The 12742-nt window shown below is 41.5% G+C and overlaps 1 protein-coding gene across 2 annotated transcripts in view; it reads left to right on the top strand.

The window, feature by feature from the left end:
* Positions 1-12742, top strand: part of LOC138038832 (coiled-coil and C2 domain-containing protein 2A-like) — a 74105-nt gene that overhangs the window by 38303 nt on the left and 23060 nt on the right. For both annotated transcript variants that reach the window (XM_068884894.1, XM_068884895.1), the window contains 10 exons: positions 1502-1594; positions 1805-1871; positions 4078-4170; positions 6009-6093; positions 6435-6585; positions 7619-7781; positions 9012-9091; positions 10603-10661; positions 11283-11423; positions 11904-11972. In XM_068884894.1, coding sequence (XP_068740995.1) covers positions 1502-1594; positions 1805-1871; positions 4078-4170; positions 6009-6093; positions 6435-6585; positions 7619-7781; positions 9012-9091; positions 10603-10661; positions 11283-11423; positions 11904-11972 — 1001 coding nt within the window. The remainder of the gene's footprint in view (positions 1-1501; positions 1595-1804; positions 1872-4077; positions 4171-6008; positions 6094-6434; positions 6586-7618; positions 7782-9011; positions 9092-10602; positions 10662-11282; positions 11424-11903; positions 11973-12742) is intronic.

Raw genomic sequence — 12742 nt, 5'->3', positions numbered from 1 at the left:
ACGTAAACGTAAACTGCGGGTGTTTACGTTATTTGAAGTGCGCGTTGTAGACGAAAGGGAGAAGTGATCCTCTCACATATCTGGACAATTCAAGCAATTGCCTCTTATAGAGACCTGTAATATGCAGGTGGCTTCCCTGAATCTGTCAACTGTCATTGTAAGATTCACGGGGTGTCTTACGTTGGTAATTCGACCTATATCAACTCGTTTTGATCAATAGAGGATATTACATGGCCGCGCGGGGATACGACATTTCTTTTCGAGTGTTCGAGCGCGGCGAACGTGTGAAATATTTTTCAACACGAGAAGAGAAATTTTGTGTCTCCAAGCGGCCATGTAATATTCTATTTATTATATTAACAGCAATGAAATACTAAATCATGTCACGAAAGGCATCAAAAGGCGCGATTTTTATATATAACCAAAGCAACAGTGATCTTTTCAGGTGTGAAGATGTTGTCTTTACGTGTGAAGAGATCATGTTTTCGCGCGAAAGCTCACTTTGTATTTCATAGATAGATTACTTCATGGTTCGTGAGTGCGTACGATTTTTTTCACGAGTTGTAAAGGAGCATAAGCGAACGAGTGAGTTTTACGATCCTTCACAACGAGTGAGTAATAAAAATCGTACAAACGCGCCAACCATGAAGTAGTTTGTTTATTATATAAGTAAAGGGGTCATAAAGTTAACGAAGTAAGTTTTAATCGAGAGGCTATCAAGCCACCGATAGTGAACAAAAGCACCAAACAAACAGCAAAATATTTTAAAATAAAAGAAATTTTTACCTTCCATACCTCGCTTGAGCACTTTTAAAACTTTTAAGATCTTCTGAATTAATTTGTGGAGAAAACTAAGCAATAAAAAATAAAAAACTTTTAAAACCATAGACCCGTTGGCCGCCATGTTTGCAAATTTTACTCCCGCTGTCGGTGCACAGGCCTCCCGCGCCAATGTTCAATATAATATTAGCCAATCAAAAGACTGATACGACAATTTTTCACTCGTGAAAACATCGTCTGTCATTTTTATTTCATCACGGAAATGTACGCAAATCTCTATACTTATGTAATAATGGTGTTTATATAATAATTAACAACTATTCACCGAAGTGGAGGTGGCTAGTGGTGGATATTTACCGAGCCGCGAAGCAGTGAGATAATATAGCACAAAAAGATGATTTGAACTCATTTATTCCTGTAAAGATTACAACATTTTCAGGCGTAAATTGCTTGGAGGTGAATAGCAAAGGATATCTGGAGTTTGAGTAGCCAATCAGCGCGCGCGTTTAACGCTATCCACTGTTTTAGTGTATACTAAAACCAAATATTCACTGAAGATAGACGCATTCAGTATTTGTCCATTTCAAGAATTTGCTCTGGGCAGACAAAAATATCAACTAAATGTATTTTTTAAAGTTTGCCCTGTCAGCTCAGACTCAATACCCATATGTTAACTTTGTTTTTTTTTTCTTTCTTTTCTCGTATTTATGATGCGGTTTAGTTCCTCCTCGTCCTTCAAGGCCTCCAAAATTTGATGAAACCACGGAATACGAAAATTTAAAAGAAAACGCAAAACTAAATAAACGAGCTCCAGGTAAGTAATTATGATAAAAAACATTGTTCCACACTAAAGGCAATGAAAACAAAATCCAAACTTTTTCTGATGTTTGACGATGATGGACCTGAATCGAAGTCGCTCGATAGGAATGCTTGGCTGTTTAAAGAGGAAACCAAACCTTAAAGCTCTTACCACTGCGTCACTCCCGGCCTTGTTCTAAACCTCTCTATTTCCTAAACCTTGCAGGAGAACCTATCCTCCTTCCGGAACTTTCGATGACTACCAATGTTGCACCGGTAGATCAGGTCACGAGGTATGTTCCTCTCTGCGGATTGTCTACCATTTAGTGTCGAAAATAACTAAATCAATTGCTTTGCTCAGAGATTGGCATACAAAATTTCGCACCACTTTTTCAACTAATGAGAAACAAAACGAAAACCATTCACGAGTAATGCGTTGGCGTTGTTGGCGCACATTTCTGTCGAGTTACCGAATCCTATTAGACCATTTTCGAATTCTCACGGCTGGACTGGATCTAGTATGAAATGGAGGCTAATGCGGGCAAATCTTTTCAAATGCAAATTAATTTGCCCGCATTAGCCTCCATCTCGTGCTAGGTCCAGTCCAACCGTTAGAATACGAAACTGGCCTATTGATTTATTACGGTTACGCTTCTTGATTGGTCGGGTAAATTTTTTGGATGTTCACTGCATGACTCTCGTTTGAAAAGCGCTCTAACATAACCGAGTCAACCATATTTGTACAGCAATCACATGATTTCGAGCGCAATTCAGTTGGGAAAAATCAGCAAGAGTAACTTTTTCAAAGGCTAACGAAATCCGGCCAGTGCATGCAATTTGTAGTCTTTGAAAAATGTACGAGCGCTGATTTATCCCAAATTGCACGAGATAAATAATGTGATTGCTTGTTAATAATTTTCATGCGAAAATGTGACTCTGATTTGCTGTTATCGTGTTTATTTCGTATCATGGCTCACTAGTCCTGCTTACATCAACGTTATTGGTTGAAAAATAACCATATTGACTGACATTTTAACACTTGTGGAAACTTGCAGACCAAAAATATCCTATCATTTGACAAAGATCAAGTTCTGGAAGCATTTACGAACTTTTGCGCAAAAGTCCTCGAGAATTCCGTTCAGGGCTGCGGGTTCCTGTACTTTTCAATGCTTTCGTCACTTGCAGTGCTTTTGAGAAGCCCAAGACATTTTCCAGACTTCGAGCCAGTTATTTGTGGTTTCTTGGGTGTTTTTGTTCTTAGCATCCTCCTTCAAATTCTTAATTATCACGCCACTTGTCACGATACAAAAGAAACAATGGACCCTAACTCTAAAAGTAATATAGCTGTCTCGTAAAGGCCGGAACACACCAGGGGACAAACCGCTGCGACACGTCGCGGGGACAAGTCGCCGCAACAATTCGCCTCCTGTGACAGGTTAATTTTGTGAAAATCATTGTCGCTGTGGCCTAATTTTGTCGCTGCGATCAGTCCCAGTCCAGCGTTGTCGCATCGTGTGTACACTTCCGGCAACAATGGCTGCGACAAAATATAAATGAACCAATGAGAGAGCGTCTTGTGGTCCGCCATATTAAATTAGAAAACTGCTTCACCTTCCCCCTCATACGAGATCATGTTTTGTGCACCGAACAGGTGTCGTGTCGCAACGACTTGTTTTTCAAGTGGGACACACGGAGCGACTTGTCGCAGAGACGTGTCGCTGCAACTTGTCGCCTGATGTGTCACGGCCTTAAAGGGATCCAATGAAATTAGAGGTTGGAAAGAGCTGCGTCCTTTCTCCACTTGTCCTCATCCTCGTCACCAGAGCCCCGGGTGTTATGTCTGCGCATGCCCCTAGACTCAGGGAAATTCTATGTAGGAGAACATGCGCCGTAGGGTACTTATAGCCAACACTTGGCTATTTGTAACGTGAATGCTAACATGAATGCGCCAATCAGAGACACTTGTCATTCTTCTTTACGAAAACCATTGAGAAGACACTTTGTATCAGGGTTTCCCAGAGCTCTTATGCGCTCTTATAGCCAACAACTGGCTATTTGAACCTTACGGCGCCTGTTCTCTGCTCGTGCTAACATGAATGCACCAATCAGAGACGCTTGTCATTGTTCTTTACGAAAACCAATGAGAAGACACTTTGTATCAGAGTTGCCCAGAGCTCTTATGCGCAAAAGAGAAGAGCTCAGGGGTCGAGATTGCACTTGTCCTCACCTGTCTGCCATTTTGCATTTTTGCGATTTTCCAGTCGACCAACTTAATTTCAACTTTCCGCACTGTTTGGGATTAATAATTATTAACGTGTTCTCGGCCAATGAGCATGTTGACATTTTTTTCATATATATTATTATTAATCAAATGTGAGTTAAAAACATGATTTTAAGAATTAAATCATTTGTGCACGATCTTCAAAAGTAAATTTATGCAGAGCTTTACTTTGAAGAAGGTGGACTCTTGAATATTGTAATACTTTCTTGGTTATTTAGGCCTGAGAAACTAAGACGCACTGAAATGCAAAATTGGTCAGCATTCATTAGAGTTTTGTTCAACGGCAAGGAAGTGTCAAGAACAGTAGTCAAGTGAGTGGCACAGCAGCGGGGTTTTGAGTAATTACAACGAACTCTATATGATAGAATCTCGCTTTGAATAACGTCAGTCGTAATCACCTTGCCTTTCAAGGGGTAAACCCGACAAGCGAAATTCAGTGTCGCTTGTTGGCTTGTTAGGGTAATACCCTAACAACTGGTGACTCAAGGCTGTCTTCATCAGCGACGTGAGAAACATTCAAAGGTGATTACAAAATTTTAACGCTTGTTCAGTGGACACAAATGTAAAGGTTGTTCATGGCTCTACGAAAAAGACGTATCAGAGGTATATGACCATTGAGTTGTTTCATAAATATCGAGAAGTTACCGTAACGCTGAAATTTCTAAGAAGAATTTATCCGCGTTAGTTGTAGCGACATCGGAACAGCAGTAAACGCAAGAATGGCGATACGTCTTTCACTCCCTGGAAGGCCATAATTATGACTTTGTAGGGCGAAAAGGATATTAATTGGATTAAAAAACATGGGATGTGGCCCTTTGACCTAATCTACTACAATGGCTGATGGAAATGCGAACCTGGAGCTTGGTGTTTGTTTATTCGGACGGTCCCTGTCCTATTCTAATAGGGAGTCTCCATCTACGTCTTTAGTTTTGCGTATTACCAGGGGTTTAAAGTGTATTGCACTTTATGCAACGCACAGTAAATGTACAAAATATGTCACTTCTTTTGCCTCAAGGGATGTAAACAGTTGTCCCATTCTCGTTCAGTCGTTCGACAATAACTCAATAGGATCCACTTGCTCTCGTTTCACAAAACAGTGGAGATTTGTTAAATTATGTCGTCTAGTTACATGATACCTATGAGTGATAATTATTATTGTGTCAAGTCTTCTAGCTCTAAGGCACCGGCTAATTGACACTGTACCTAGAAATCAAATCAACTTAACTGAAATCAAACATTGGCTTTTGAGGCGGGGCTGGAGGGTGCAAACCCTAGTTCCTCGGGGAAAACCCCTCGGAAAAGAGAAGAGAAGAGAACCAAAAGACTCAACCCAACCCATTCACATTGGTGGGAGGTGAGATGGCCCAGTGGCTTTCTCACCACTGGACCCTCTCTGCTTGTCATCAGTATCGTAGATTTCAGCATTGTCATGAAATGAAACCCCAGGGATGGGGGGGGGGGGGGGGGCCCCCCTTATGAAAAGGACGGGGGTGCTCGTCGTACCTTTTGGGGGTTAAAAAAGCGGTTTTGGTTCCTCTTAGGGTGTTCAGCCTCAAAAAGGTCCAGGGCGGGAGCTTTAGCGGTACCTTTTAGACATTTGACAATTGCTGGTTTTCACTCACGTGATCAACAGCCATGTTTTTCAACGAAAACAAAAGGAAGCGTTTGCGTAATAATAGAGTTAAATTCCCGGAGGATTTGGTCGGGGCACCAACATGGCCGCCTTTTCTTTGTTTAGGGCACCAAAATGGCGGTCGTGACGTCATGTGAAAACCGAGAATAGGCCTTTTTCGCTATATTTAAATTCAGTTTGATAGTGAGGCAGTGAGGACAAAGACAAAGGAAAGTGGATAATATGCAAATATTTTTCACATTCATTCCAACGTGTTTCTGTTGTTTTTTTTTTTCTTCTCTGTCAAGCTGAATATTTGATATTTCGAAAATGGCCTATTATCTAATTTTTAATTTAAAACCCATAATTTGGTACCTCTTAGGGGTTCTTTTCAAAATTTCCGACGATCACCTCCTTTTTTTTTATATGGGAGTTCCCTGCCCTCCCATCCTGGGAATGAAGCGTGACCATGCAATATGCGAAACCCGACATTAGTTCACAAAAGGCGAATGATTTGGTTTTATATTATGTTTACAGGAGACTTTCGAGTGACTTTACAATTCACTTTGGTGAAATACACAACATACGGATTGTTCAGTGGCCAGAGAACATCAAACTGCAGGTAACAAGCCCCCTCCCCAAGACAATGCAATGCTTAAACTATTCTAGTCTTCCTGTCTGAGTACTAGTTTGGAAAAAAAAAAAAAAACACTGTTTGACGATGAACATTTTACACACTTCGCAACAGTAAATAAGTCATTACTGATCTAAATTTCCAAACTTGCTTAAAACTGAAATTAACAATGAAAGTAAATCAAGTCAAATGTTGGTTTTTGAGGAGATGGTAAATCCGGAGTACCCGGAGAAAAAGCTCTCGCCTCTTGTGTCGCTGAGTCAGGTACATTGGCGGGAGGCAAGTGCTCTAACAAGTTCGCCAAGTTATTTTGCTCGCTTCCTCTGTAGATAATGGAATCTGGCATTCAAAACAAGCTTGTGGCAGAGCTGTATTTACCGATTCCTGAGCCAAGTCACTTGTCAGGCAGAATCGAGCTGGAGTCCTTTGACTTCAGTAGTGATCAACAAGTGTTTTACAAACACGACGGTGTAGGAAGCGGTGAGTGATTCAGGCTTTATCAATTTTTCCATAACCATCTGGCGATGTTGGAACGCAGCAGGAACCCTAATTCGGGAACCTGCTCGTAGGCTTAACAGGCACTGGTAGAAGGCCCGATATAGGCTGCGGTAGACCGCCTGTGACCGTCTTTTATTGAGACCTGGCTTGATAAGGAGTATACAATCAGAAATATTTAAATCTCGAGAACAGATATTTAAATCCATAATCATCTCTTGCACCGTATGTGGTGAAACTGTCTAAAACCATCCCTGAAAATATGTCTCTGTTTGCAAAACAGGATCTGACCAGGAAAATTGGTTTTTGAAAAACAACAACAACGACGACGAAGTAAAACATTTGTTCCGTCTTTCATGTCCCTGCTGTCCTTCCGTTATTTATAAGTAGGAAGGAATCAAAATGCTATTATAGAGCGGTTTTCAAATGAGTGTCGTAAAACCAAAACCAAAGTAATTACTTTGGCCAATCGAAAAGGACGGAGACAATCCAGTAAACCAATCAAAACTCGCAGTAATTACACGTAGCCGACACAAAGCGCGGGAAAATGTGCACGCGCGAGCCACAATTGGTTTTGGTTTCACTTCTGATTGGTTGAAAAAATGGCGCAAGAACTTTGAACCAATCACTGAGTGAAGTAAATGCAAAACCAAAGCAATTCGCTAATTACTTTCGACACTCAATTGGAAATTGCTCTAATCTAGCTTTCTATAAATATGAAATTAGCCTGTTCCAGACTCCCATATAGTCGGGAAAGAGAAAAAAATGCGTGCGAAAAATCCAAGTGCCTACTCGTTTTTCACACGCAGTTGTTTTCGTTTTCCCTGCTATCTGGGAGCCCGGAACAGGCTATCATTTAAATCTGCTTTAAGTACTTAAAACCGCCAACAAATGATCATTTAACCTTTTTCTATTGTCTACTCGAGAGGCGCAAGATGGTGAGAAGTAGGTCTACGCAAAGGAGGCTGAGTGTTCCTGTACAATTCTCTTCTGGTTTCTTTTCGTTCCTGTTTTATAGGCCAGCCGCTGGATTTTGCATCGAACAATGCAGCTGAACCGCAGCCACCCATTTACCTTTTGACTTCAGGCACAATCCTAGCCAGTGCGAGCTGGGCTGTTGGTAATGATGGCAATGCTATGGCTCCACCCTTGCTTACTGGCCACCCTGCAGCAAACATGAGGTTTGTGTTACTGGATTCTTTCACTAGAGGTTCGCGAGAATCGAGTACCGATCTGAAGCCGTATGGCTGTGTTTTCCAGTGGAGAGCTTAGGAGACTGTGAGCAGTAGCAGTATCATAAAGCACTGCTCTAAGTAGTACCGTATTAACACCATTCGCCTTCCACTTATGTGCCTACTTGTGTCCACTTGTGTCGGGACTAATTATGGTTTTAACAATCGAGTCGGCAAAGGTCGAATGGCGAATTGCCATTCGCTCTGACGTAAGACTAATGCTATTCAATCTTTTCCTGGGTCTAATTCGACCTTTATCAACTCGTTAAAAGAAAAAACAACTTTTCGAGTCACCGAAGCAGCACTGCAGCCCCCTTACAAAACAAACCCCTTAATTCCACTGATGTGGCAAGGTTCGATGCCCTGGACTCAGCTTCATATATTTTGTGAGTCGGCTTGTCAAAGCAATGAAAGGAAAGTAACTTTATTTTAAGTGTGTAGTAGCTCAATGGGTAAAGCATCTGACCGGTGCTACGGAGATTGCAGGTTCAAATCCTGCTTAGGATATTTCAGCTGTCCTTTTGCCTGTTGTCGAGAGCACTCGCCTCTCACCAAGCGGCCCGGGTTCGATTCACAGACTCGGCGTCATATGTGGGTTGAGTTTGTTGGTTCTCTACTCTGCACCGTGAGGTTTTTCTCCGGGTACTCCGGCTTCCCCTCTCCTCAAAAACCAACATTTGACTTGATTTGTGTTAATTGTTGATTTCAGTTTACAGTGTCGACCCCAATAAGAACGACTACACACTTGAATAAAGTTCTTTTTCTTTCCCCCCAGCAACTACAATCATTGACATAATTAGTTGACACATTGTGTTTAAACAGTTCTTTTTAAGTGTAAAATAACACTATCATTTGAATCATGCTCTAAATTATTATTGATAAGACCCCCCCTCCCCCATTCAATGTTGCCTATTTGTACCTAAATATCCCGGGAATCACACTACAACATTGTTTGGGGGGGGGGGGGGGAGGGGGGAATTGGACTACCTATTTAAGAAGGCTAAAAGATGGGAGAAATGTGGTATAGGGTAGAAATGGTCAATGTGACAACAATTTTGTCGCCGATTGTAGCTTGTTATCCTTCTCACAGGTGTATTACCTCGTTTCAGTACCTTTTATGTTCCCTGGCCCCATGATGTAATTGTTAATTACAGTCCTAATGTATTTTAACATCTGCAGTGCTGTGAAGCGGTACGATGCATTGGCAGCTCTGGGGGCAGCTGGAATGGTGGATATTCAAAATCTGATCAAGTGGATAGGTCAGTGAGGCGTTGAATGTTATAGCATAGTTAAGTTTGATGTTTACGGAAACCTCAACATTAAAGTTTATTGTAGTTTAGTCTATTTGAGTTTTACAACCCGGGTTTAAACGGCATAGCAAAGCGCCAATTGGCCACTGTCAAAAATAACATTTTTTTGAATTTTCTCTAGGGACTTACAATGGTCTCAAGAGAAACTAGAAGCGATTCTTATGCAAAAGTTTGGAGGGGCAAACAAAGAGTATTATGGTATTTTTGATATTGGTTAATTGATAATGTACCCCATCACAAGGCCAGATCGCAACACCGGGAATTAATCCCTACTCTTGTGGGTTTTAACGTCTCAGTCACAATATCAAGTTAACAGCAAGGGTTGTGATATGGGGTCTACGGTTTAAAATCCTTATTCTAGAAGACTTGAAGTCAAACCATTTGCAGGTGTCATTAAAAAGGCAGCATTTTCTTCTCAGTTCTCAACAGGACCAAAAATCCCCATACAACAATATGGCTACCCAGATCACAATACCCTGGTTACGTCATCGCCTCCGAGTTTAGTAATTTGAAATAAAACGGCTCCTACTTAAAAACCACTTTAAGCATGATCAGGTCCAACAGCTTGACTCATTATATATATGTGATGAATGGTATATGAAATGAATCATATATGAACTGCGGATATGAAATCAAGTGAAGCTATGATCTTCGCAGTTATGAACGCAATTTTTGCAATTGCGTAGAGAAGCCTGAAAAATTCAGGACTTCAACGGGGTTTGAACCCGTGACCTCGCGATTCCGGTGCGACGCTCTAACCAACTGAGCTATGAAGCCACTGACGTTGGGAGCTGGTCATTTGTGGGTTCTAATGATCCCGTGAGGAATGAATCAATGATGAATGGTATATGAAATGAATCATATATGAACTGCGGATATGAAATCAAGTGAAGCTATGATCTTCGCAGTTATGAACGCAATTTTTGCAATTGCGTAGAGAAGCCTGAAAAATTCAGGACTTCAACGGGGTTTGAACCCGTGACCTCGCGATTCCGGTGCGACGCTCTAACCAACTGAGCTATGAAGCCACTGACGTTGGGAGCTGGTCATTTGTGGGGACCCACAAATGACCAGTTCATTTGTGGTCATTTGTGGGTCCCCACAAATGACCAGCTCCCAACGTCAGTGGCTTCATAGCTCAGTTGGTTAGAGCGTCGCACCGGAATCGCGAGGTCACGGGTTCAAACCCCGTTGAAGTCCTGAATTTTTCAGGCTTCTCTACGCAATTGCAAAAATTGCGTTCATAACTGCGAAGATCATAGCTTCACTTGATTATATATATGTTACCGAACTTTCCGGTAGTGCTTATTTCTTGACGGCTTGCCACGTGAAGAACACCTCATCGGTTTATCTTAACCAGTGTTTCAAAATGCGTGGAAAGGAATTACGAATGGTTTATATTTGGATCGACGGTCCTTACTTGTTGCAAGTGATTTTCGTTCCATTTTGTTTCTCACCAGAACAATCGCATTTGGATCCTAATGACCCTGCTAATGCCGACATAATGAACATCATCAAGGTGATAACAAATAACTTGCCGAATTAATAGAGAAGGGGTGGGGGGAGGGGAAGAGGAATGATGCTGATGCTGCCGTGCATACGCAAGCCGTGCATACGGAACCCGCGCCCTCAGTGCGCGTGGCAGTCAAAACTGTGCTATCCTGTCAATCCTTTGCCCTTTCATCGGAAACGATGCATTTCTGTGCCTAAACGACGTTGTTGTCTATCTACCCTGTCGAAAGGATGCCATCAAAGTCTTTGTTCTTGAAGTTAACACAAATATATACATTATCAATACAGTTTTGACGTCTTCTTACTCTTGATTCGAAAATACCAGACTGAATTCGTCTTAAAATAGTTAGAAAAAGCACAAATAAGAGCCAAAGCACAACAGCTGACGTTCGAACAGTTTTTTCCCTCTAGCTGAGGTATTTGACTCCACGGGAGAGAGGCTGAGGAAGTCTTCAATCGCATTCTCAATTTTGGTAGACGATCTTTAGCTTTCCAATGAATTTTGGTAGAATTGCATAATAGGCGTGGCATAACAGCTTGACTTTGCCTGCAGTGACTTGAAAACTGAAGCAGCTGTGATATAACTTTAAATAACATTTCTTAGTTTTCTTTGATCGTTTGTCTTTAGCTGACACACAGTCTGAAAGAAGGACCAACCGCTCCTCAGTACTTTCGCCTTAACCAGTTAGAGGAAGAATGTGAATTTGTCAGCCAGAAGGAGTTTGCAAAATCAAAGAGATTCAAGCTTATACAGCTAAGGGACAAAGGGGTGAGGAGCCATGCTTGTCTGTGCGAAATCAGATCGCGAATGCTTTGCAGTATCGGTGCGTTCATGCTTTTTACTTTTGAAGAATTTACCCATGTCCCACAAATATTTAGCCTCAAATGGTGTTTTTGTTCAGCGCACATTTCATTTTAGAACTTTGTACAACAGATCTTTAGAAAGGGCAACGGTTTTTACCAGGATGGCCTGAGAACCAGTGCACAGAATTGTCTGGATTCGAATTAAGTCCATTTTTGGAGGCCGTACACTAGTTTCGCAAAAGAAAGAATTTTCGCGGTTTCATAGAAATACTTTGTGGAAAAGAATAAAACTGAATTGATGTTCCGTTTTTCAAAAGAACACGATTACTGGAGTTTTCGTGCCATCCTTTTCCAGAAAAGTTATAAGATGTATTGCACTGCCCTAAGTAAAGCTTCTGTTACGACACTCGCGTAATTTTTTGTTAAATGCTCCTATTCATTACAGGTGCCTGAGTTCAAGAATTTAAAAATGATCCCGTCACGTGACAGGGAAGTACCAGAAAACATATTTGAGGTGAGCAACAGATGGAGTGCGAGGACAATTCGCAACAGTCACTGAGGAGCCCATCAAATAATTATTGTTCCTCTATTCACACTTATTCCTTGAGTCAACCCTTTCCCAAGTTTAGTCCATTTTAGAACGGCTTTTTCCTGCGAAGTGTCATATTTCTACGGCAAAACGTGAAAAAAAAAAAAAAAAATCCAGCGTGATGCATGTTTGTTTGGTTATGTGACGTAAAACAATCGCACTGTCATGGCTCAGTTTTGATTGGACTTTTAATCTCGAAACCCCCACGTGATTCGTTCTAACAATAAATCTCTTCGAGAGAGAATTAGCTCCGAGGCCCAGTATGAAAGATAAGAGGCCCCATTGGATGGGCTCACGCCACAGTACGGTAAAAGACTTTTGTTGGCACTAGAAAACTTAAAGCACCGACGACATGTGCACTATCCTTTCTTACCCAATTCAGCTGATCTGCTGATGAAAACAGAGGTGAAATGAACTTTTTGGTGGTTTTGTGGAGATTGAGGTGATGATGGTCAATATTCCATTCTGTCTGAAAGCTTTAACAGCCCAGCGGTATACCTGGAAATTATTGAAAGCGTTGAGATCATCCGCAAAATTCGAGACGGCGCAAATTTGCGTTTTCAGGGATTTTCTCGTAACTGTCGTCGTCTTCCTTGTTTTTGCTTCCTCGTCACTAACACAGACATGTCCAGCAATGTACTTAGTGAGATGCGCTCCGATTTTGATAATCTTTGCCAAGTGGCCCAATGCTCTTC

This window comes from Montipora capricornis, chromosome 2, assembly GCF_036669925.1.
Source record: "Montipora capricornis isolate CH-2021 chromosome 2, ASM3666992v2, whole genome shotgun sequence".
In the NCBI taxonomy this organism is placed as follows: domain Eukaryota; kingdom Metazoa; phylum Cnidaria; class Anthozoa; order Scleractinia; family Acroporidae; genus Montipora; species Montipora capricornis.
Note: the sequence above shows the minus strand (reverse complement) of the source record. Positions and strands in the feature narration are given on the sequence as shown.